This window comes from Haliotis cracherodii, unplaced genomic scaffold, assembly GCF_022045235.1.
Source record: "Haliotis cracherodii isolate W230 unplaced genomic scaffold, xgHalCrac1.p SCAF_23, whole genome shotgun sequence".
NCBI lineage: Eukaryota > Metazoa > Mollusca > Gastropoda > Lepetellida > Haliotidae > Haliotis > Haliotis cracherodii.
In genome coordinates this window covers 6,562,447-6,585,383 of record NW_027266279.1, presented here as the reverse complement: position 1 = coordinate 6,585,383, position 22,937 = coordinate 6,562,447, and the positions used below count along the sequence as shown (strand labels likewise).

Genomic DNA, 22,937 nt, shown 5'->3' with positions numbered 1-22,937 from the left:
GACGCAACTCTGCACAGCGAATCGCGGCACCTTAGACGACCGGGCCACTCGTGCCCACCCCCCCTTAAATCTGAACGAGCTTTGAATATTAAAGCTTGTTTGTTGTTTAACGCCGCACTAAGCAATATTCCACCTGTATGACGGCTGCTGGTCTATAATCGAGACATCAACAAGCAAACCAGTGATTGATATTGTAAGCAACGATCCACGCGGTCGAGGTACGATGGCTCTATTTAACCAAGAAATATACGGCATACGCTGTTTTGTATTGAATATACTAAGTCTTCTTTATATTTACATGCACCACACATGCCTGAACAACTATCCCTGCTGATGTGATGTTGTTTTTTCAAACAATTTTTATAATGTTATATTTTATTTTCATTGTTGGTTGTTTCAATGAGGAAATAGCTTAAATTGTTCCGATTCTGGCCACCATAGAACATTTCTCTAACAGTTTCATAAACATTTCATTTGTAGGGGTTTCCGTAGCAAAAAGGAAACCTCTTTTTAACCAATCAGAATCAAGCATTCATCAATGTCATGGTAGAATGTCACTTGACCGCAGCTGCAAATCCCGTTATGTACATTGATTGTCTTTTTATGTTCAATCTCCACTTTCGCCTCCATGGTTTATCAACTCAGCAGCAAGATCGTTGATACATATTGCAAACAATGAAGGCGATTAGGCGCATCCTTGCTTTACACTCGACTGTGCGTGGAAAATACCCGTTTCATGCTTGTTAACTTGCACCGAGCACAATACGCTGTCATTCATTGATCTGATGGCTTGTAGAAGATTCCCCAAGCTGCCATATTCCAAGCATGTAAAACATAATAATTGAAACGTGTTTTGTTTCCTGTTTTTTGGTGTTATTAACAATACTATAAATACTTTACACATGGTCTAAACAAGATCGTATTCTGAATCAGTTCTGTTCGTTTACAAGGATATATTGGGCTTCAAGATATCGGGACCGCGTCCGTGGTCTGATGGTAGAGCGTCCGCCCAGAGAGCGGAAGGTCCGGGGTTCGATCCCCAGCCACGTCATACCAAAAGACGTTAAAAGATGGTACTTGTTGTTACCCTGACTGGCGCTCGGCATTAAGGGGCTAAAACAAGGACTGTTCGGCTCGGAATCAGTATACTGTGTCTGAGTGGGGTATTCATCTTAAACTGCGGCATGGTATCTCAGTGTGCTAGCACTATCAAGTGGCATCAGTCCGGACTAGTACAAACAGCCACACAAACGCATACACAAACACGTGCATGCACGTCGCTATGTAAGTGCAATAATCTTTGACGCGACGTTAAACCCCATTTCACCTCAAGATATCGGCATAGAATCTGGTTTATGATACAGGCGTAGATCTTGGAGGGGATGGATAAGATGGTGAGTGGTTTGCAGCTCAAGGGGTCAGGTGGGTTAATATCATTTTCCTAAACTGGTTTCATCTTGCCTCGATTCCAAGCTTGGTTTCCTCCCTGTGTCCCACATGTGTGATTGAATTCTTTATATTATTTCCTTACATACATTATTTTGTAACACGAGTCCTGTTGCCCTCCCAGTCAGAACTTTGTACACAGCAAGTTTAACTTCATTCCTGGTAATTGAACCATTTTGAGTCAAGTCTACTTGTTATCGCTGCAAGGTGTTCGTCATCGAAGCTTCCTGCAGTATTGTGTGTAGGATTATGTAATGTCATGTCATCATCCTCCCGCTTGGTCAAGACCGCATCTGTATCAGTATCTCTGTAATCAACAATTTCTATAGGAATAACAGTCTTTCTCTCGTTACCAGTTCCACGTTTTCCCCGGATCTTTCAAAAGATACTTTAATACAGTGTTGATTGGTCAGACTTATTGACCCAGGGTCAGAGTGACAGATTATGCATGGGGTGAAGCAGATCACTGGAAGTACTTGCCCCTCGCCATGCCTGCTACGTGTAGGAAAACTGTCAGTGAGATTCAACATGGCAGAGAGAATAAATATGATATGATATGATATGATATGATATGATATGATATGATATTATATTTACACGAGTTAATATATTGCTTGTTATGAGATTGGTCCTGGGGTCCAACCTTGCCTCTGAAAACTTTGATCCTGGATCATAGCATGGAAACGGTTCACGCTGCTAATTTATTTATAAACCTGTGTCAGTCTCAAGAGAGAAATTTCAGTCTTAGCGATAAAGTCTTTGTGTTTTTGCCAATCCCGATGGATATTGTATCAGAGTGTGATACTCATGAGAATCGTGATTTGTTCAAGTCTGATCACAAGGCTGATTATACTAGCCCTCAGCTAAACAATTCTGATTTAGTGCGTCATGATGAAGATGTAGGTCACGCTGTGTCTGTGAAACAACATCCCTACCGTATGAATCCAGTTGAACGCGAATCCCCGAAGAAGGAACTTCAATACATGCTGGACAAAGACATTACAGCCAATCTTGAGGGTGTCAAAGTTTACGTTGAAGATGTCAGCATTCATTCCACGGAGTGGACGAGCACCCGAAGAGGATCTGTGCCTTCTTCGACAGACTCACTGAAGCCAAGTTGACTATAATTTAGTACAGGCACATGTACAATGTTTAGGTCATGCCATATGCCATGGTCAGGTACAGCGCGTACAAGCAAATGTAGAAGCTATTTCAAAATTCCAAGTTCCACCAAACAAAAAGGAACTTTTTTTATATACCTGGTTACTACCGTAAATTCTGTCAAACTTTCTAACATGTGGTGGTCCCTCTCACTAATTTGCTGGGCAAAAAGATGGCATTTGTTTGGGACAGAAATTGTCAAGCTGCTTTTGAGAATATAAAAGCCATTCTCATGAAGTTTCCTTTCTCCAAGCACGAAACTTTGAAACATCTTTCAAATTGGTAGGAGATGCTACTGACATTGATGCTGGAACTTTCCTGTTGCAGGAAGATGCATCATTCTTAGATAGTCCTGTTTCGTATTATTATCTATGTGCTCGTGGGTTTCACCGAAGTGGTAAACGTCTGAGACCTGCATCACTTCGGGCTTCCCTCCAACATTAAGCTGACACGCCGCGATATAACTGGAATACTGTTAAAAGCGGGGTTAAACCAAACTCACTCACTTACTCACTCACTCTTGGGAACTACTTTGTTTCCTATTCAAGTGTACACTGATCACAATCCACTGACTTTCCTTCATAAAATAAAGAACAAACACCAACGACTCATGCACTGGAGCTTGTCTTTGCAGGAATTGGATTTTGACATGAAGCATATCAAGGCAAAGGCAACATTATTTCTGATGCATTATCTCGACTTGAACGTGATCACTTCTGACTGCAAACAAGATTTGCATTCTGTAAACATTTCTCAGAGTATTGTGCTAGCACACTATTATACTGCCATTGTAATTGCTGCGCAGTTGTTTGCATTGATTTGCAAACTTAGTAAATGTTTCAGAGCTCTTCTGTCAATTTTGGAAATGCAGAAGGCTGTCGTGTTGAGGAGTCCATATTTCCCGAAAAAATCTTCCTGGCAAAAGTCCAATTCGCATTCCGGGCTGCGTGTGCGTGATCCAGCGTACCCAGCGTGTACTAGTGGGTCCAGTATGTCATTTAAGCTTTGGGATTATTTAGGCTGCCAATATGTTACAGAAATCATCAGTCTCATTCGTTATGTATTTCGGTCAAATATTCCCGAAAGAGCACCCCATCAGCTTCATTGTGGTCAATAACGAACGCTACTTTCTAATTTATAAACCTTTGTAAATACAAATCACTTGTTATACCCACTGCGTGTTCTCATACAACAGAATCATCCGACATCAATAGGTAAATTATGACCCTATTGTTCGGTTCATCACTATAGTTATTTGATGGTGACGTATTTGATACGGGAATCATAGTTGTGTTTTGGACCTTATGTTTGCAGTGTTCGGAGGACTCTTTTCAGCCTAGTTATCTTTTGAATACATTTGTAATGTTTTGGTCAAATCCTTTTTCCAAATGTATACTTTATCTTGCCCTTGGGTTTATATAGAAAAGTACTTATTTACTTGTCATGATTGGATAATCGGGAAAAGACTAAAGTGCCGTTGTTAAAAAACGTTGTTTCAGTATAGGCTCACCCTGTCAGAGAAAACGATTAAATAATTATTGTCTCAAAGGAAATGCTTGGGTGGGTGTATGTCCTTTTACGCTGCAACCAGAGACATGTCGTCATTGATACTACTGCTTCGAAATGCCACTATGAAATAAAAATGAAATTCAATTTAAAATATTAAGTCGTAAGACGCAAGGTAAAGATTCACGCAGATTAGGGACGCAAGTGGGAATTACAAATTGCCAGGTCTTTGTATCTCTGGATGCTCTGAGAATAGAACATACACGCGAACAACTTCATTGTTTAACACTGGTGTTCCTTTCAGCAAATTCAAATACACACTGCGTTTGAATAATACCCGAAACAGCACGAGTATTGATACCGAGATTGTATGTTGCACTTAGAAGTTACAATGTTCCTATAGAAACAATCCTGCCATGTCGTCACTTGTCTCCGTGCGACATCTACTGTATACATCTACTGTGTGCATAAGTTCTTAAATATTGATTGCCGTGAATTCTACGTCAATTGTCGAACCTTGGTTTGACTACACGGCGATGTTGTACCTTCAGGAATAGATGTGGCGACTACCATTGTATCAGGAAGAGGGATATAATCTGACATTGGTAATGCGTCATTAATCCAAGGGATACTTTGGACATCCAAAATCAGAGGAAGACTCTCGAGGATTACCATGATAGGAAGGATGAAAATTTCATTGAATGTTATTACGACACTCATTTTTTTGGTTAAAGAAGTTTTTGGAAGTGGATGCGGGGGCAGTTTTGAGAAAAAAGGGAAAATACTTCATCCTACGAGTAATGACGGCTTCCTCCTGACTAGTACGGGCAATACAGTGGACTGTGCTTCTCTGTGCTGGAGGAGAGAGCAGTGCTGGTCATTCTATCATAATCCCACTGACCAGGCGTGTTTCCTCGCCTCCAGATACCAGACCGTTGTTCCAGATACGTCCTACTCAGATACCGCTCAGAACTACTTTGATCTTTACAGAAAGCCAGGTAACGAATCTTATACTTCGCGGTTTCGAACAAATCGGATAGTCCAGAGAAAAAATATTTGAACAGTCCATAATTATTTGTCCATTCCTGAATTTTTTTTTCTAGATTTCATCTGTCTGAATGTGAAGTAAATGAGCAACTGTAAAGGGTCATGTTTATTACAACTGTCAAGGGGTCTTTTACATTGTCTCTGTTCTTTTTGCACTGTGCCCAATATCGATTTCCGTTAAGCCAGATTTTTTTTCCGCATTTCTGTCACTTTTAGTGAGGATATAGAGGCAGAATTTTCTTTTATAATGACGGTATTATTTGTTTTGAAAGGTTCTGATTAGATTAGAGTCTAGTTTGGTGTGTCTTCATTGGACTGAGAGTCCATCGGACATACTTTTGTCAATCATTCTAGACCCGTTAGAATTGGCCAAACTTCCTCGCAAACTGCACATGTCCTGTCCTCAAATGTCACATGGATGATATTTATGAGGAAGTATAATAACTACATGCACATATTGTTTTCTCAGTAAATTTGAGATGACATTTGCTTTCATTTTGACAAATTGTTCCGAGGTGAGATGAAATGGGGTTTAACGTCGCGTCCAAGATTATTGCACTCATATAGCGACGTGCATGCACGTGTGTGTGTGTGTGTGGCTGCTTGTACTAGTCTGGGCTGATGCCGATTTATAGCGCTAACATGAATACCCCACTCAGACACAGTATACTGACTCCGAGCCGACTCCGGGCGGACGCTCTACCACTAGACCACGGAGGCGGTCTCAAATTGTTCCGAACCTTATAGAGATGCTAGAATGTCTGTGGCCATCGCGCTGGGTGATAAATGGGGGCGGTCGGGTAGCCTAGTGGTTACGACCCGGGTTTGATTCCCGACATGGGTACAGTTTTTGAAGCCCATTTCTGGTGTCCCCCGCCATGATATTGCTTGAATATTGCTAAAAGCGGCGTAAAACCATACTCACTCACGAGTCTTAAATGTATACTGTATACGGCATTGAAGAAAACTCACTTATTCACTCACTGAAATTAAGCTGGCAGACCTTGATACCACTGATCCCGTTCAAAGCCCATCACTCTCCCGAAATTTATTCTATTAACACACTGTTTAGGTGGATACTCTACTTGCAAAGAACTTCAACTGGCCAACTCAAATGCAACGGATTCTGATTACTGGTTGTATCCTGCAGCAAGTCATGTCCACTACAATATTGTCAAGGTGTACTGTTACGATATGGGGACCAGCAACCCGCAAGAGTATATTAGTCTGCCCACGCCAAACACAGGGGAATATCCTAACGAAACCTACCAAAAATGCGTCACTCATGTCTTCACCCTGACGGGTTGCCCTGGAAACCAGGGCGTCTATACCTACAGCAAAATAAAGATCGACCCAAGTGTAAGTCACATCGTGTTGTTGTGTGATGCTTATATTACCTTTGCGTGGAGTTTGCAAACCTCCTTTCTCACTGGCACTTACTTTACGGGAGACCCGAGAAGATTCCGGGGTAGAATAGGACTTCAGCAACCCATGCTAAAAGGCGACTATTCTTGTAAAAGGCGACTAACGGGATCGGGTGGACAGACTCGCTGATTTGGTTGATGCTCGTCATCGATCCCAATTTCTTGGATCGATGCTCGTGACATCAATCACTGGATTGTCTGGTCCAGACTCGATTATTTACAGACCGCCGTCATATAGCTGAAATATTGCTGAGTGCGGCGTAAAACAACAAACCTACCAACCAACCAACCAACTACTTTACGGGATAAGGTGATCGCGTTTGGTTGACAGAGTGGCGTCTTGTCTGGCCCAGACTCGGGGGACACGGGTGTCCCAGTCGTCTGAGGCACCGCGATTCGCTGTGCAGAGATGCGTCCCTTGGGCACGCCAGAAACCTATGGTTGTGGGTTCGAATCCCGGTTTACCCCGATGTTTCTAGGTTTGTCAGCACCATATCCGTGCTCTTGGGTTTCACTGAAGTGGTAAACGTCTGAGACCTGCATCACTTCGGGCTTTTCTCCCACATTAAGCTGACACGCCGCGATATAACTGGAATACTGTTAAAAGCGGCGTTAAACCCAACTCACTCACTCACACTCACTCTTATTCTTATCTGCAGACTATGCATGTGAACAGGGCTACCAGGACCTTCATGACAGTGTCCGGGAAGCCACGAGACTACGCATGGGTTGGAGATTGTTACACGGAGCTGGACAACTCTTACACGTGCGGCCCTAAAGGAAGTTTCACAATCAACACCGACGGCACAGGTCTTATTGTCGATCCGGCGGTAAGTGTAGAAATACTATCTCAAAGTCGAAAAGACAACCCAGATTAAACATTAACATGACTTAGAGAAATACAAACCCAACCAATGAGATGTGTGCCATTTTATTTCCTTTCATGACCATATTCAGGCTCAAACAAGCCTCGTGAAATACATTGGAAATATGATGACGTGTAGTTGTCCGATTTTCGATCACGAACGTTGATACCCTTGCAACACCCGGCTCCGATGTAGAGCTACTTGCATACAAATTGCGTGCATGGCACCGTCGGGTACCGTCTCTGTAACGACTGAACTAATATCCCTTGGCCCTAGACTAATTATTGTGGTAAGTATGTTGGGTTTATGTCAGTACTGCGAAGTAAACAGTAGAAAAACAATCTGCAGGCCTTGACAACTAGAAGTTATGGCATGACTTTCTGTTGATTAACTCATGAATTAATAACAAAAACAATCCCTGCAATGCATTTGCAAGTCAAGAAACATTGATCCAAATACATTCATCTGTTCGGTTCAGAACGTGTCTGGGCGACTCGTGAAGAACCCCCGACCTACCACTCTCCCGGGCAGACCTTGGAGGAGGTCTACAATGTAAATAAACACTATCGATAAAACCAACGTATGTGCAATACGGTTCAAACGTCTTGAACTCAAGACATAATATGTTGTGTGACGGACAAACATTCCCACTACCATTACTTCACGTTTTATTTAATTTCATATTCCATGAATCAAACCCGAATGGAAACACTTGAAGTACAGTCGGTTGTATTTCCATTAATTTCAAACCTAATATCCCTTGGCCCGAGACTAATTATGTTACAAAAAATTTGAGCACGTGAATTATTGTGGTAAGTATCTTGAGGTTATGTTAGTACGTCGGAGTAAACAGCGGAACAAAAACAATCTGCAGGTCTAGACAACTAGAAGTTGTGCCATGACACATGAAATAAATTCCGCTATTTCATGCATTGCTGGCGCTCGGCGTTTAAGGAATAAAACAAAGTTTGAACAGTATATTTTGTGTGAATCGGGTATCCATGCTGGCACTATTAAACCGTCATTACTGAGTAAACTACGGCGCAAAAAAAAGTATACACCCATTGTTGATGGTGGCTAAAAATGAAACACACAAAATATACTGAGTCAATTTAAAAACTTCACAGTTTTAAAAGTAATCCCATATATGATTTACAACGGACAAATGTTTCAGAGAAGGTAATTTTTAATCATTTATGTCCAAAGAAGGATTATAATTAACGGCGGTAACCATAATTTGTTCCAAGCACCTACGGTATTCGGTAATAACATCAACAGTTTAAATCATAAGTCCCAAGCACGAGAATCCGATGGCACACAAGTTCAGTAGCGTGTATGGCCAACATGTGCGTTGACAATTGCCACACATCGCCTCCGCATGGACCTTGTGATGCTTGTGAACACATTTTTGGGAAGACGACGCCATTGTTGCTGCAATATGGTGCCAAGATCTTGCAAATTCTGTTGTTGGTTCGGAAGAGTTCGCAGACTTCTGCCAAGAGCATCCCAGACGTGTTCGATGGGATTGAGGTCGGGAGACCTTGACGGCCAGTCCATGACGTTGACTCCCGCATTCTGAAGGAAATTCCTTGTCAAAATTGCTGTGTGGGATCTGGCATTGTCGCCCTACCATCAGCAAATCGAAGATTAAATCGGGATTCATCACTGAAGACGACTTGATTCCAATTCCTCCATCGAAGGGGCGCTGTGCCCACAATTGACGTTGACGTCTGTGCAATTGAGTCAGAATGGGCCCGCAGTATGGCCGTCGTGCTTGAAGGTCAGCAGTTCTCAGACGGTTTCGAACAGTTTGCGCACTCAGTCTACCCCTAAACAGTTCATTTCTGGTTGATGTAGCCGTCAAAAATCGGTTACGGAGGTGACGTAAGACAATCTGACGATCCTCTGCATGTGACGTCACACGTGGTCGACCTGGCCGAGGGCGATCAGCGGTGGTACCCGTTTGCTGTAGACGCGTCTCTAACTCATAAACAGTCCGTCGACTACAACAATCGTTCTTGCGACTTCAGCTACGGACGTTCCCGTCTGCAACATGCCGATGGCACGTTCACGTTGCACGTTTGAAAGGCGTGGCATGACAAATGGCCGTAAAGACTTTTGTTTTCTTGTGTTTTTCTTTTTTTGTTAATGACTGCTAACAAGTATGGTATTATGGCCACGTGACCAGTTGCACGTGAAAAAACACTTTTGCCACTATAGTGCTTTGCACTTGATTTTTTAATCGATTCACCTGCACAAAAACGAGTGTTATCTGAAGACACTACGTAGCCATTACTGTTTAAATATACAATAAGGGCCAACAATGATAACTGGTCAAAATTTTAAAATTTTAGGATTGTGAAGTTTTTAATTTGGTTCAGTATATTAACCCCACGGGTTGAAGAACGTCATCCCGGCCGCTGCGGTTGCCACGGATGATGACAAGTAGCGACCGTTGGTTGCCACACATACCTCCCCAAGCCATCACCGCACCGCAACCGCATGGATGCACTTCCCGAATGCCAATCGCTCGCGTCGTCACACGTGATCTGCTTGATCCTGCCCTGCCTTGTGTGGCGCCGTCCGTCTGTGAAGTTCAAATAGTCTGACGATGGTTGCACGTGTACAACTGAAGTTTCCTACAGTCTGGCTGTGGTTTGCACCCATTTCTATCATTCCTGCGGCCATTGTTGTGCAGCAGAACGTAGCATATATCTGTTGTGCCTTTTCAATACCTGTGATGTTTTGGCAAAGACCCATTGCATTTTTCACCATTTCTGCACCTGCATGTCCACGGATATCTCAGTGAGTGAGTGAGTGTGTACTTTTTACGCCGCTTTAAACAATATTCCAGCAATTAATATCACTGCGGGTTACACCAGAAATGGGCTTCACACATTGTAGCCATGTCGGGAATCGAACCCGTGTCTTCAGCGTGACGAGCGAACGCCTTAACCACCAGGCTACACGACCTCCCCTCGGAAATCTGAAAAAGGCGTTTATATATTTTCAAACCATCTGGTAGTGTTTTGCATTGTTTCGGGGACTGTTTTCAGCCAAGTAATGTTTTGATAACTTTTGTAGTTTTTTAATCAAACTTTCAAGGGTATACTTTCTATTGGCCGATAGTTTAGTACAAGCACTCACACACGTGCATACACGTCGCTCAGTGATTGAAATGAGCTTAAACACGACTTTCATCCACACTTCTCTTTACCTCAACTTTCGTCACCACAAACGCAACCCGTTACCTACATTCAGCTTTACTCGTCACCACTCGTGCCTTTCCGTACCCTGCATTCAGCTTTACTCGTCACCACTCGCGCCTTTCCGTACAATGCATTCAGCTTTACTCGTCACCACTCGCGCCTTTCCGTACCCTGCATTCAGCTTTATTCGTCACCACTCGCGCCTTTCCGTACCCTGCATTCAGCTTGCGCAGAAATGCCGCGAGTGCAAGTGGGTGCACAAAGAGGAATCCACAACAAAAAAGCCCTTTGTTTCCTGCTTGGCTAAAGTTCTTTGTAAATAAATGCGACAAAACGATTTCCATAATATTTGCTTAAAGCAGAGACCGTTGTACGATTTTGATTATGTCATAAGCATGTGGTTACTATCAGTTAGTGGTGATACAAGGTGTAAGCGACCCGTGAAGATCCGGGGTAGACTAGGTCTTCAGAAACCCATGCTTACCGTAAAAGGCGACTATGCTTCTCGTAGGAGGCGACTAACGGGATCGGGTGGTCAGCCTCGCTGACTTGGTTGAAGCATGTCATTGATCCCAATTGCATGGATCGATGCTCGTGATATCAATCACTGGATTGTCTGGTCCAGACTCGATTATTTACTGACCGACGTCATATAGCTGGAATATTGCTGAGTGCGGCGTAAAACAACAAACCAACCAACCAAGATGTAAGCGTATCCTGCCCGACCGGTGGCACTCGTCACAAACACATGCAAAAGCAAGCGTTCGTCTGAACAAACACGGAAATTCCAATGGCATTTATTTTTATTTTTTTGTATGTTCATCAGCTTTTAAGATAAATTATCAACGGGTTTTAATTATAGTATTTAAAAGATTTATTTATATTGATAGCGGCATTAAATGAGGTTTTTTTCCTTATATCTTTTGACTTATTTCAGGTCGGCGGAAATAGAGAAACCCCTTCTTTTCATTTTAGGGCGGATTCGTGGTCTTAGTTTTATAAAAAAAAAAACACGCCTGGCCTAAGATGCTATGATTGTCAGTGCTCAGTTGCAATTGATGCATGAAATGATCCTTGTGTCATAAATGAAAGACAATCGGCCCTGTGATCTACTCGGAACTCGCTGTTGCGAGAAATGAAAAGCAAAGAATATTCTCCTGAGAAAAGCATATTTACAAAGCCAGTAATATAAGGAACAACCTCTGATGAATTAATCATGTTGCCATCGGGGCCGTTCCTGTTCACCAAACACCAGCATCTACACAAGTAGGAACTCGTCATTTGTATTCACTTACGTAACTTAATGACTTGCAAACGTTCCTGCTAAAATCATGACTGACTATCGTCAATAATTCTGGGAGTGCATGCACTATATTCCTTCAATTTATCGTGAATAAACGCAGTGGCTTTATGTCTTATCAACCAACGAAGCAAGATACGATCTGTTTCAAGCAGTGAGACGACAAATAGACGACGACACTCTCACTCCTGTGAGTTAGTGCTCAGTAAACATCGCATGATTGCACAAACCGCAAAATGTTACGGGTAAGGTTTGTTTGTTTGTTTGTTGCTTAACGCCGCACTCAGCAATATTTCAGCTATGACGGCGGTCTGTTAATAATCGAGTCTGGACCATCGATCCACTCAATTGGGAAACGACTTTTGTAACTAATGTCCAGTTATGCGTGCGTTACATACAGCATCAAAGTAACAAAAAAATGCGTAATGAGATATAAAATATAGCCTGAAAGATAAAATAAATCAGTAAATAAATGAAAATAAATACAACACAAATATATTGCACGGAAAGCTCATGCTGTACTTTCGCAAGACACGAGAATCTTTGACTTGGTGCTTCAAGAAAATGTATGATGTACATGCGGTGGTAATTAACGTTTTTCGAACGTTCATGTACACAGAGTACCTTCAACAAAATAAAATATTATACTTAAAATACTCGCCGCCTATATTGTAAACATTTGATGACAATAGAATAATTACTTTATTGTCACCTTCACGTTGTTCACGTCATACAGAAGGCACGGTTGACCAGCCATCTTTAGTGCCACAACGAAAAGTGGACGCAACTCAGCGTAGCGAACAGAGGGACGCAATTCAGCATAGCAAACAGAGGGACGCAACTCAGCATAGCGAATAGAGGGACACAACTCAGCGTAGCGAACAGAGGGACGCAATTCAGCATAGCGAACAGAGGGACGCAACTCAGCGTAGCGAATAGAGGGACACAACTCAGCGTAGCGAATAGAGGGACGCAACTCAGCATAGCGAATAGAGGGACACAACTCAGCGTAGCGAATATTGGGACACAACTCAGCATAGCGAATAGAGGGACACAACACAGAATAGCGAATAGAGGGACACAACTCAGCATAGCGAATAGAGGGACACAACACAGAATAGCGAATAGAGGGACACAACTCAGCGTAGCGAATAGAGGGACACAACTCAGCATAGCGAATAGAGGGACACAACTCAGCGTAGCGAACAGAGGGACACAACTCAGCATAGCGAACAGAGGGATACAACTCAGCGTAGCGAATATTGGGACACAACTCAGCATAGCGAATAGAGGGACACAACACAGAATAGCGAATAGAGTGACACAACTCAGCGTAGCGAATAGAGGGACACAACTCAGCATAGCGAATAGAGGGACACAACTCAGCATAGTGATTAGAGGGAACTCATCATAGCCTTGAAACCCTTGATTGTGGGTTTAACGCGATTATGTATTTTTAGTTTTCAGCACCATACCCGTGCTCGTGGGTTTTGATGAAGTGGTAAACGTCAAAGACCTGCATCATTTCGGCGTTCCTACGACATCAAGCTAACACAATGATATAACGTTTGAACGTATGGCGTTAAACACAGACAGACAGACATAATATTATATTTTCGTCTGCCCCCAGATACAGATAAAATCAACATATGCAACAATACATAACTGAGCCATCCCTTACACGATTACGAGAGCTGTACAGTAAACTACGGTTATAACGAACTCAAAGGGACCACTAACTTAAGTTTGTTATAACCGTAGTTCGTTGTAAGCATATATACAATATAACAATAGCAAATAGTCGGGACAAAAACATCAGTTCGTTATATCCGTCAGTTCGTTATAAGCGTGTTCGTTATAAACGTACTTTACTGTAGTTATATATATAATATTTAGTATAAACGCATGTAATATTTCAGCTGACCTGGAAGAAGTCAGGATACAAGGCCAAAGTAGAGATGACCAAGTCTCAAGGTGGCGCTGTCATCAACCTCCTCTGTGGCGGTTACCCAGGCAGCTGTGCCCCTCTCTACCAGATGACACTTCACATCAATATAGCAAACAGTAAGTAACGTCGCCCACGAGAATTATATTCGGGTAAAGGGTTATATGCTTTGGTTCTACGATTGGGGGAGGGGGTGGGGGTGGGGTGGTGAGCTCATGGAGGTAAGTTTATTCACCTCCCTTCGAACCCACGGTCGGGTCGTAACTCCCATATTTTGACAAAAAAAGTCATAGACTTCCGACAATCGCCTTAAGTTACGGGCGCGAGAAAGCGATAACATAGGGGGAAAACGAAAGCACGAGGCGACAAGCGAAAGCAGGAGACGAGAAAGCGATAACAGGAAACAAAAAAGCAAGAGCAAGAAAGCGACAGAACGGGGCGAGAAAACGATACAATGCTACGAAAAAGCAAGAAAGCGACAGAACGGGGCGAGAAAGCGATACAATGCTACGAAAAGGCAAGAAAGCGACAGAACGAGGCGAGAAAACGATACAATGCTACGAAAAAGCAAGAAAGCGACAGAACGGGCGAGAAAGCGATACAATGCTACGAAAAAGCAAGAAAGCGACAGAACGGGGCGAGAAAGCGATACAATGCTACGAAAAGGCAAGAAAGCGACAGAACGAGGCGAGAAAACGATACAATGCTACGAAAAAGCAAGAAAGCGACAGAACGGGCGAGAAAACGATACAATGCTACGAAAAAGCAAGAAAGCGACAGAACGGGCGAGAAAGCGATACAATGCTACGAAAAAGCAAGAAAGCGACAGAACGGGCGAGAAAGCGATACAATGCTACGAAAAAGCAAGAAAGCGACAGAACGAGGCGAGAAAACGATACAATGCTACGAAAAAGCAAGAAAGCGACAGAACGGGCGAGAAAGCGATACAATGCTACGAAAAAGCAAGAAAGCGTCTGATAGGGGAGGCGAGAAAACGATACAATGACGCGGCCGGGAATCGAAACCCCGGACCTTCCGCTCTCCGTGCGGACGCTTTACCAGTAGACCAGGGAGGCGGTCTTGTTGCAGATAAATTTGTTAAATACAGAATGCTTTCTCGTTTCGTTTGCATGCACGCATATGTTAGCTTTCTTGTACTGCAGTGAATTAGCAAGATTCACAAACACTACAACAGAAATGTCTTTTACTTTTACTTAATTTCGGAAAAAGGCCACAAAAAGTCCGCGATGTTTTGCCCCTTTAATGGGAGTTACTAGTTTTATGATTAAAAAGATACCAGAAATGAGCTTCACACATTGTACCCATGTCGGGAATCGAACCCGGCTTTTTCGACGTGACGAGCCACCGCTTAAACCACTAGGCTACCCGACCGCCCCTCTCCATGTTTAAACATGGCCTAGGATACTTGTGAATGTTTTGGGCTATTCATATCATTTCAGATTTTATTCATAATACTACCCCATCCTTCCTTCAGTCTTAAAACTGAAACTTTAAAAGATACGTTGAACAGGAACAAATAATGAATTACATATAGATCACACACTGACAAATAATTGTCAGTATTATCAGCCACTCTTTGTATTGTTTGCATTGTCCAAAGAATTATTTTGCCGGCCATCTTGCAGATTTAGACTTTACGCCGATACGTCCGATTTAGGAATGACAAGACCCATGAAGATCTGGGGTAGAATAGGTCTTGAGCAACCAATGCTTGTCGCAAAAGGCGATTTTGCTTGTCGTAAGAGGCGAGTGACGGGATCGGGTGGTCATGCTCGCTGACTTAGTTGATGCATGTCATCGACCCCAATTGCGTGGATCCATGCTCATTATATTAATCACTGGATTGTCTGGTCCAGACTCGATTATTTACAGACCGCCCTCATATAGCTGGAATATTGCTGAGTGCGGCGTTAAACAACAACAACAACAAAAATAACCAACCAAGGAATGACAATTAGATTGATTATGGTGCATGTTCTTTACGACTGTGTAAAAGTGATACATGTTCAGTGTTGAGTTCCCCTTAATAATACAGATAGATTAGACAAATGCCTTCACCTTAAAGTCACACATACGACTTTTGAGAGCGTCATTAGTCCGAAAAGTAATTCATTGGACAATAGGAATGGAAAGCTTTGTAAATATATTTTTTTAAACTAATAATTCCTTTCAATCAAACTGTCTTCGGAAATTCAATTCAATGTTAATGTGTTTGTAAAATAGAGCTTAACTGACGTGAAGTCGGCTTTCCCATCAGGCTCTTTGTTCAAGCAAGAATATTCATCGTTATGTAACAATTCTCAATGTATGAAACTGTCTGGTTGTTATCAATTGAGTGAGTGAGTGAGTGAGTATGTTTTTTACGCCCCTTTTAGCAATATTCCAGCAATATCACGACAGGGGACACCAGAAATGGGCTTCACACATTGTACCCATGTCGGGAATCGAACCCGGGTCTTAGGCGTGACGAGCGAACACTTCAACCACTAGGCTACCCGACCGCCCTGTTATCATTTGAACGTTCGGATGTGAGTTATGTAAATATCTACCACATATAGACAGACAGACGGCTGAATTAACATATTTCATAGATAGTGATAGTAATGTGCTTCATATTGTAATCAACAGGATTTCTCTCATGCGTGAGGTGAGGTGAAATTGGGTTTAACGTCGCGTTACAGATTATAGCACTCATATAGCGACGTGCATGCTCTTGTGTGTGTGTAGCTGATGCACCAGTCCGGACTAATGCCGACTAATAGTGCTAGCCCACTGAGATACACACCATCCCATAGTTCAACATGATTATCCCACTCGGACACAGAAAACTGACCCCGAGCCGACCAATCCCTTAATGCCGAGCGCCAGGCAAGGTAACAACAAGTGCCATATTTTAATGTCTTTTTGTTTGACGCCCCCGACCTTCCGCTTTCAAGGGCTGACGCTCTATCCACAACACCGCGGAGGTGGTCCGAGATTTGTTAGGCTCTCACGAAACAAAATTATTAATGTTATCTGAACAGCAAGGTTGAATAAAAGGGAGACCAGACACAGGTCATTTTGGTGGTAATAAGTTTATCTGATTATTTAAATGTATGGCGTGTATCAATCTTGCAGTTAATCAGTCCTCTATTTTGACAGCTACAATGTCTTCATTCCACACACCGCACCAGCCTGGGATTTCTTGCTAGAGAATATGTTATCGGTAACTGTTTCAAGACATACTATTTGATTTTCAGATATGAACCGAACAAAACCAAATATAGAACATATTTATTAAGACATGGTCAGCAAGTCCAACCGAAATGTTTTGTATTTTTGTTAAATCTAAGGGAAACTTTGAAGAATTTAATGGAAAACATGATTTTTTTTAAACAATTCCATCTGCACCACGCACCCATCCCACCCTAACCCCAAGTATCAAATGGGCAGTGCTTAAGGCAACTTAATTGAAATTTGCATGCATGTCGTTATGCACATGTAGCTGTGTAATGTTTCAGCAAGGATGTTCCACCCTTCTCTGGCGACGATGTACCTACCTATTAGTTTACGGTTTTATTCACAGTATGTCAGGGTGTCTCACAGATACAATGAATTCTAACATTTATCCAAGTGATCCAGTATCAGAGACAACCGACTAAGTTCTAACTACTCAATATTTAACGTGCTCTGCGAACTGACCTTTCGTATAAAATCAACAAGGATGAAAAGCCTTTGTCATATGTAACCCGTTGTCCTCAACCAAGGTTCCATGGTTACCTGCGTAAAAGATTTCCCTTCCCGTAAACACATACACAAACACAACACAAGTGCCTCAGGTTAAAATGGCAACAAACGAAGATAAGCCATTATGGTCAAACCAATTACTGTTATGTATCAGTGAGTGAGTGAGTGAGTTGCGTTAAACCCAACTCACTCACTCACTATCATACAGATGTGATTTACTTGATTTCAGTCATTGTTTGTGTATGAACTAGCGACGCAGCGTTTGCAACGCGGAGCGTCTACGGGCTATGCATATGCTGGATCCAGGCAGAAGGCAGCGTGCAGTGGCCAATACGTTCAATGCTCCAGTCTGCGATTTTCAAGACCAAATTGACAAGAAACAAGCTCTGACTGTACGTTTCTCAACACAGTGAAATCATCCATATATCTCCATTCTATACTCATAAAACGTTCATGTAGGCGATCATGAGTGAGTGAGTGAATGAATGAATATTGTTTTACGCCGCTTTTAGCAATATCACGGCGGGGGATACCAGAAATGGGCTTCACACATGGTACCCGGGTCTTCGGCGTGACGAGCGAAGGCTTTAACCACTACGCTACCCGACCGCCCCTTGTAGGCCATCAAGAAATATAGATGTTAATACTAAGTATAACAACAAAGATAAGTGTTGACGACAAACATCCTTTGCGAGATGTTTATGTCTGTAAAACTTAACACCGCACACGTGCATAGGGTGTCATTCCTGATTTTGACACTTTCAAGGAAGGTGGAACCATCTCTCTGGTCCATTATTTCCATCATTCTTATTCCCTGTTTATCATACAGAGGGGTGTGTGTGTGTGGGGGGGGGGGGGGGCACGGGGGGCCCAGTCGTCTAAGGCGCCGCGATTCGCTGTGCAGAGTTGCACAAACCTATGATTGTGGGTTCGAATCCCGGCTCGCCCCGATTATGTTTCTAGGTTTGTTAGCACCATACCCGTGCTCGTGGGTTTTACCGAAGTGGTAAACGTCTGTGACCTGCATCACTTCGAGTTTTCCTCCCACATTAAGCTGACACGCCGCGATATAACTGGAATACTGTTAAAAGTGGCGTTAAACCCAACTCACTCACTCACTATCATACAGATGTGATTTACTTGATTTCAGTCATTGTTTGTGTATGAACTAGCGACGCAGCATTTGCAACGCGGAGCGTCTACGGGCTATGCATATGCTGGATCCAGGCAGAAGGCAGCGTGCAGTGGCCAATACGTTCAATGCTCCACAGTCTGCGATTAGCAGACTTTGGAAAAGGTACCAATAAACCAAAAGTCTTGATGATCGACCCCGTTTACGGTTCCCAGCTCAACGACAAAGGTACAGCATAGATTGGTCCGAGAGCAGGCTCTCCGAAATCGATCTCAAACAGCGAAACGAATTGCTGCAAACTTTCATCAGGCTATTTGAGGACTTTGTTTGTTGTTTAACGCCGCACTCAGCAATAGTCCAGCTATATGACGGCGCTCTGTACATAATCGAGTCTGGACCAGACAATCCAGTAATTGACATCATGAGCATCGATCCACGACAATTGGGATAGGATGACATGCATGTTTGATGTTGTTTTTATTTGTATATGGATATTGTGATAAAATAATGAAGTAATTGGAGATTTTACGTGCGCTTTCCGACATTATGCGTATTTCGCACACGGGCCCGCCATGCCATTTATTGGGTTAACCAAGGCGGGTATGTCCGAAAAGGTGAGGAAACCTGGCAGGCGTGAGGGGTGATTAATATAATTGAGAAAGTTGCCAGAGGTTTGGGACCTAAGGGAGGGTGTGGTTGTGTGGTATTGGGTTGGTGTATTTAGTTTTCTAGATTAATGGTGATGTTAATTTTGTAGGTCATTATATGCGGCCAAGAAGGCCAGTGTTAATTATGTAGAAGCCTAATGCTTTGAAGATGTGTGTTCTACTGTTAGTTGAGTGTTGCAGTCTAGTTTGGTTTGGAGTGTTGTTCTGTGTTGTTTGTAAAAAAATATATATAAAAAAGTACTCATGGAAATGAAAAAACCTGTTTTGCTGGATTTAATAATCGACACAAAGCATTACGTAGATGTAAATACGAAATAACAAAACAACTGGAAAAGTACTAGTCTGGATTTGCTAGTTTTATTTCAGTGCTCAATACAAAATGTACTATCCGGGAGGTAATTTGTAGGCACTTTCAACTTTCAAATAAAAACTAAGTCCAAACTGACATGGCAGAAACAGGCTATAGGCATTATGCAAATTAGCCTGGAAAAAAAGTTATAAAAACAACAATAAAAATAACAGCTATGTTTTTGTACATAATAATAATGACATGTAAGTTGTTGTTTGAGAAGGGAATATGTTACTTTAACGTTCTGATATTTGTTATAGCTTTAGTGCCGCTTTGTCAGCGTGTCCGTTTCCAAACACTCCGACGTCGGCAGGGATTCGAGTTTGCCGAGTTGGTTGGAGCTTTTAAGTATTTGGTGTTTTAGTTTAGGTCGTTTTTGTGTTTTGAAACTGAACTGTGATGTGTATGTATGTAGACGCTCATGTAGGCCATGTAATACACACGTCTGGGGCGGTCGGGTAGCCCAGTGGTTAAAGCGTTAGCTCGTCACGCCGAAGACCCGGATTCGATTCCCGACATGGGTACAATGTGTAAAGCCATTACTGGTGTCCCCCGCCATGATATTGCTGGAATATTGCTAAAAGCGGTGTAAAACCATTCTCACTTTCTCACACGTCTAAATTGGTGAATCCTGAATTATTTACTCATTGCTTTGGAGACGACCCTATCTTAATCCGGATTAAGCAAGACACCTGCCTGACTGTTTCGAGAAACATTTTCATGACGTCTCTGTAGAGGATTAGTGAAAACTAAGCTGGTCACCGCCCTGCGATTAAACAGTTCAAATTGTATAGTGTTGTTTTTTCAGTCTAGCAGTTGATGATTGGCCCAATAACACAAAGACAATGTTTCAAGCATGACACATCTAGATTTGTTAACGGCCATCTTATACTCCGGTACAATATCTGTGAAAATAAAATTAATCAGCCTGTTCAGAATGCAACCGATAATGCCGCGCCATTATGTTGTTGTGAATAATAACACACGCTGTCGTTTCTGAGCGCCGTCATGATAGCATCTATACATCCAAAATGGAGTATCGTCGGACAGAGACCACATGTCGATATCGGTACATGGTCTCAGCATCGAAGGAACATTTATAGACTGTGTGAGCAGAGACCAACTATTAATCGTGTTTGTATTATAGGCATAAAAGTACAGTAATTAACAACTAATTAAAGTAATTAACAATTCATTAAGACACCTACGTCATTGTATATAAAGGCCAAGAAGAGGAGTTGAAACCAGCAAGATGTAAACATAACACATTGATATATATAGATACGAGACGGGCAATTCTGATAGCTGAAGACTACGGGGAATATACTTGGCCACGAATAACCAGGGGTGAGGGTAGTAGGTCGAGGGTTATACATTAATAAAAAAGAAGATTAACCAGATGCCGAAATAGATAAAAAGTGGAACAGAGATGAGAGGAACGGAAACGCCAGGGCCTCTAAGACAGATATGGTATTGGGGGGAAATAGTTCGAATTCCAAAAGGGTGAGAAGCTACATCATGGAAGTCCAAATAAGGTGCTGGTTATTAGATAATAGTGGGTTAGAATGATCTAGTGTAGGGGGGAAAGGTGGCTGACCAATGATAGATGGAAAAATGAGTAGAGCTGTGACGTAGGTACCGGTTTAAAAAGGGGCAAAAGCCCCAAATGAAAAACTACGGCTGGAGAGACGATAAGAGACGGCTAGAGAGCGGCTGGGTAGCGGCAGCGGCTGGGGAGACTACATCTGGACTGGTGCTCCGCTCTCGGCTTGTTGTCTCGATCTTTCGAACCAGAAACCAAACCTAGGCACCAGCATTTCGACTGAGACTGAAGCTTTGCGGCCGAAGTCTCATAATTAAGTGACAAATAGTGTGGGTTGACCGGCAACACAAAGTGGGAATAAAAGCTGTTAAACGAAGATCACTCTTTGTGCTTGTTGGAGGAACTACGGTAATTCATCCAAGGCCCTCTGGTACTGACATTGTACCTCTCGCTCATCCCAGTCTGTCAGCACCAAGAACGAGGGATTGACGTGGTTCAGAAGAAGAGGTACGCGACTGGCCACACTCCGGTTATTAAAGACAATTACCGCCGGTCTTTAAGGCGTTTTAAAAGTACCTTGGATATTTGTGTTCGTCTATATATTTTGACGTACATCTATGCATGAAGAATAAGGCGACAACGATGACGACATGCAGTGAACTTGTTTTCGCTAGCTTCCCGATAGGCTGCGCAGTACAAGCCGTAGCGCTGAAAGGTTCGCGGACAGGTAAGATGGCCGAACCTTTGGTCTCTGACGTGAAGTTTTTGTTGTTAAAATCGAAATTTCAGAATCAGGTGGTAAAAAGCTGAAGCCAAATCGTTTTAGAAAGCGGTCATCTGATTGATTCTAGAACCCACGCTTCCGTCATTTAGATAAGGCTGTTCAATCGTGGTTCACCTGATGCGACCTTATATGGAGGTAGCAACAGATCTTGACACAGTGAGGTATCGTATCAGATCAAAAGATCTGGTTTAATTAGATTGAAGGGACACTTATCCTGAGGATAGAGCCGAGACAATTGAGAATCGGTTGGTCACAATGTTTGACATGTAACTCCGTACCTCCTGGGCGTAAGTGTTGATTATATTGCCAACAAGCTAAGACTCAATTTGCGAGTCCTAAATGCGAGATATGAATCTATTCAGGAGATTTTATGGCGTTTCCCAACTGTTAACCTTGTTCGTTTCACATCACCTATTAAACGTTGTTTCCGGAAATGTTTCAGATGCGAGTCCTGAAAGTGCAATCTGGATGACCTGAATGCGTAACCATGACAACGTTCTGACTGCGATGACCTTGAACCCCTAGAAGTGTTACTAACTTTCCCGTGTGAATACAAACAGTGTGAAGACATAGGGTTGAGCTCATTAAACTATTACTATGTCTGCTGTGGCGCGAGTGAACCTTGTAATGGTTTTGTGAGCTCGTCACACAAAACGACCCGACAACGTACCTTCACCAACCGTGAATACTTACATTGTGATGGAGTCGCTTTTGATAACCACCACAGCTTGGTTCCAGCGACAGGGAAACCAGCGTGTTCCCTGACCAATGACCAGTCAGATTACATTGTACAAATGATAATATTTCTCT

General features: G+C 42.6%; 1 protein-coding gene across 1 annotated transcript; it reads left to right on the top strand.

Annotated features, from left to right (window-relative positions):
* The first annotated feature begins 4,676 nt into the window (after positions 1-4,676).
* Positions 4,677-22,619, top strand: LOC139472005 (A disintegrin and metalloproteinase with thrombospondin motifs 20-like). The gene is made up of 5 exons (XM_071254514.1): positions 4,677-5,111; positions 6,233-6,519; positions 7,244-7,414; positions 13,879-14,023; positions 22,570-22,619. The coding sequence occupies exons 1-5, from the start codon at positions 4,787-4,789 to the stop codon at positions 22,602-22,604; spliced, it is 963 nt and encodes a 320-aa protein (XP_071110615.1). The 5' UTR covers positions 4,677-4,786; the 3' UTR covers positions 22,605-22,619.
* Positions 22,620-22,937: the final 318 nt, after the last annotated feature.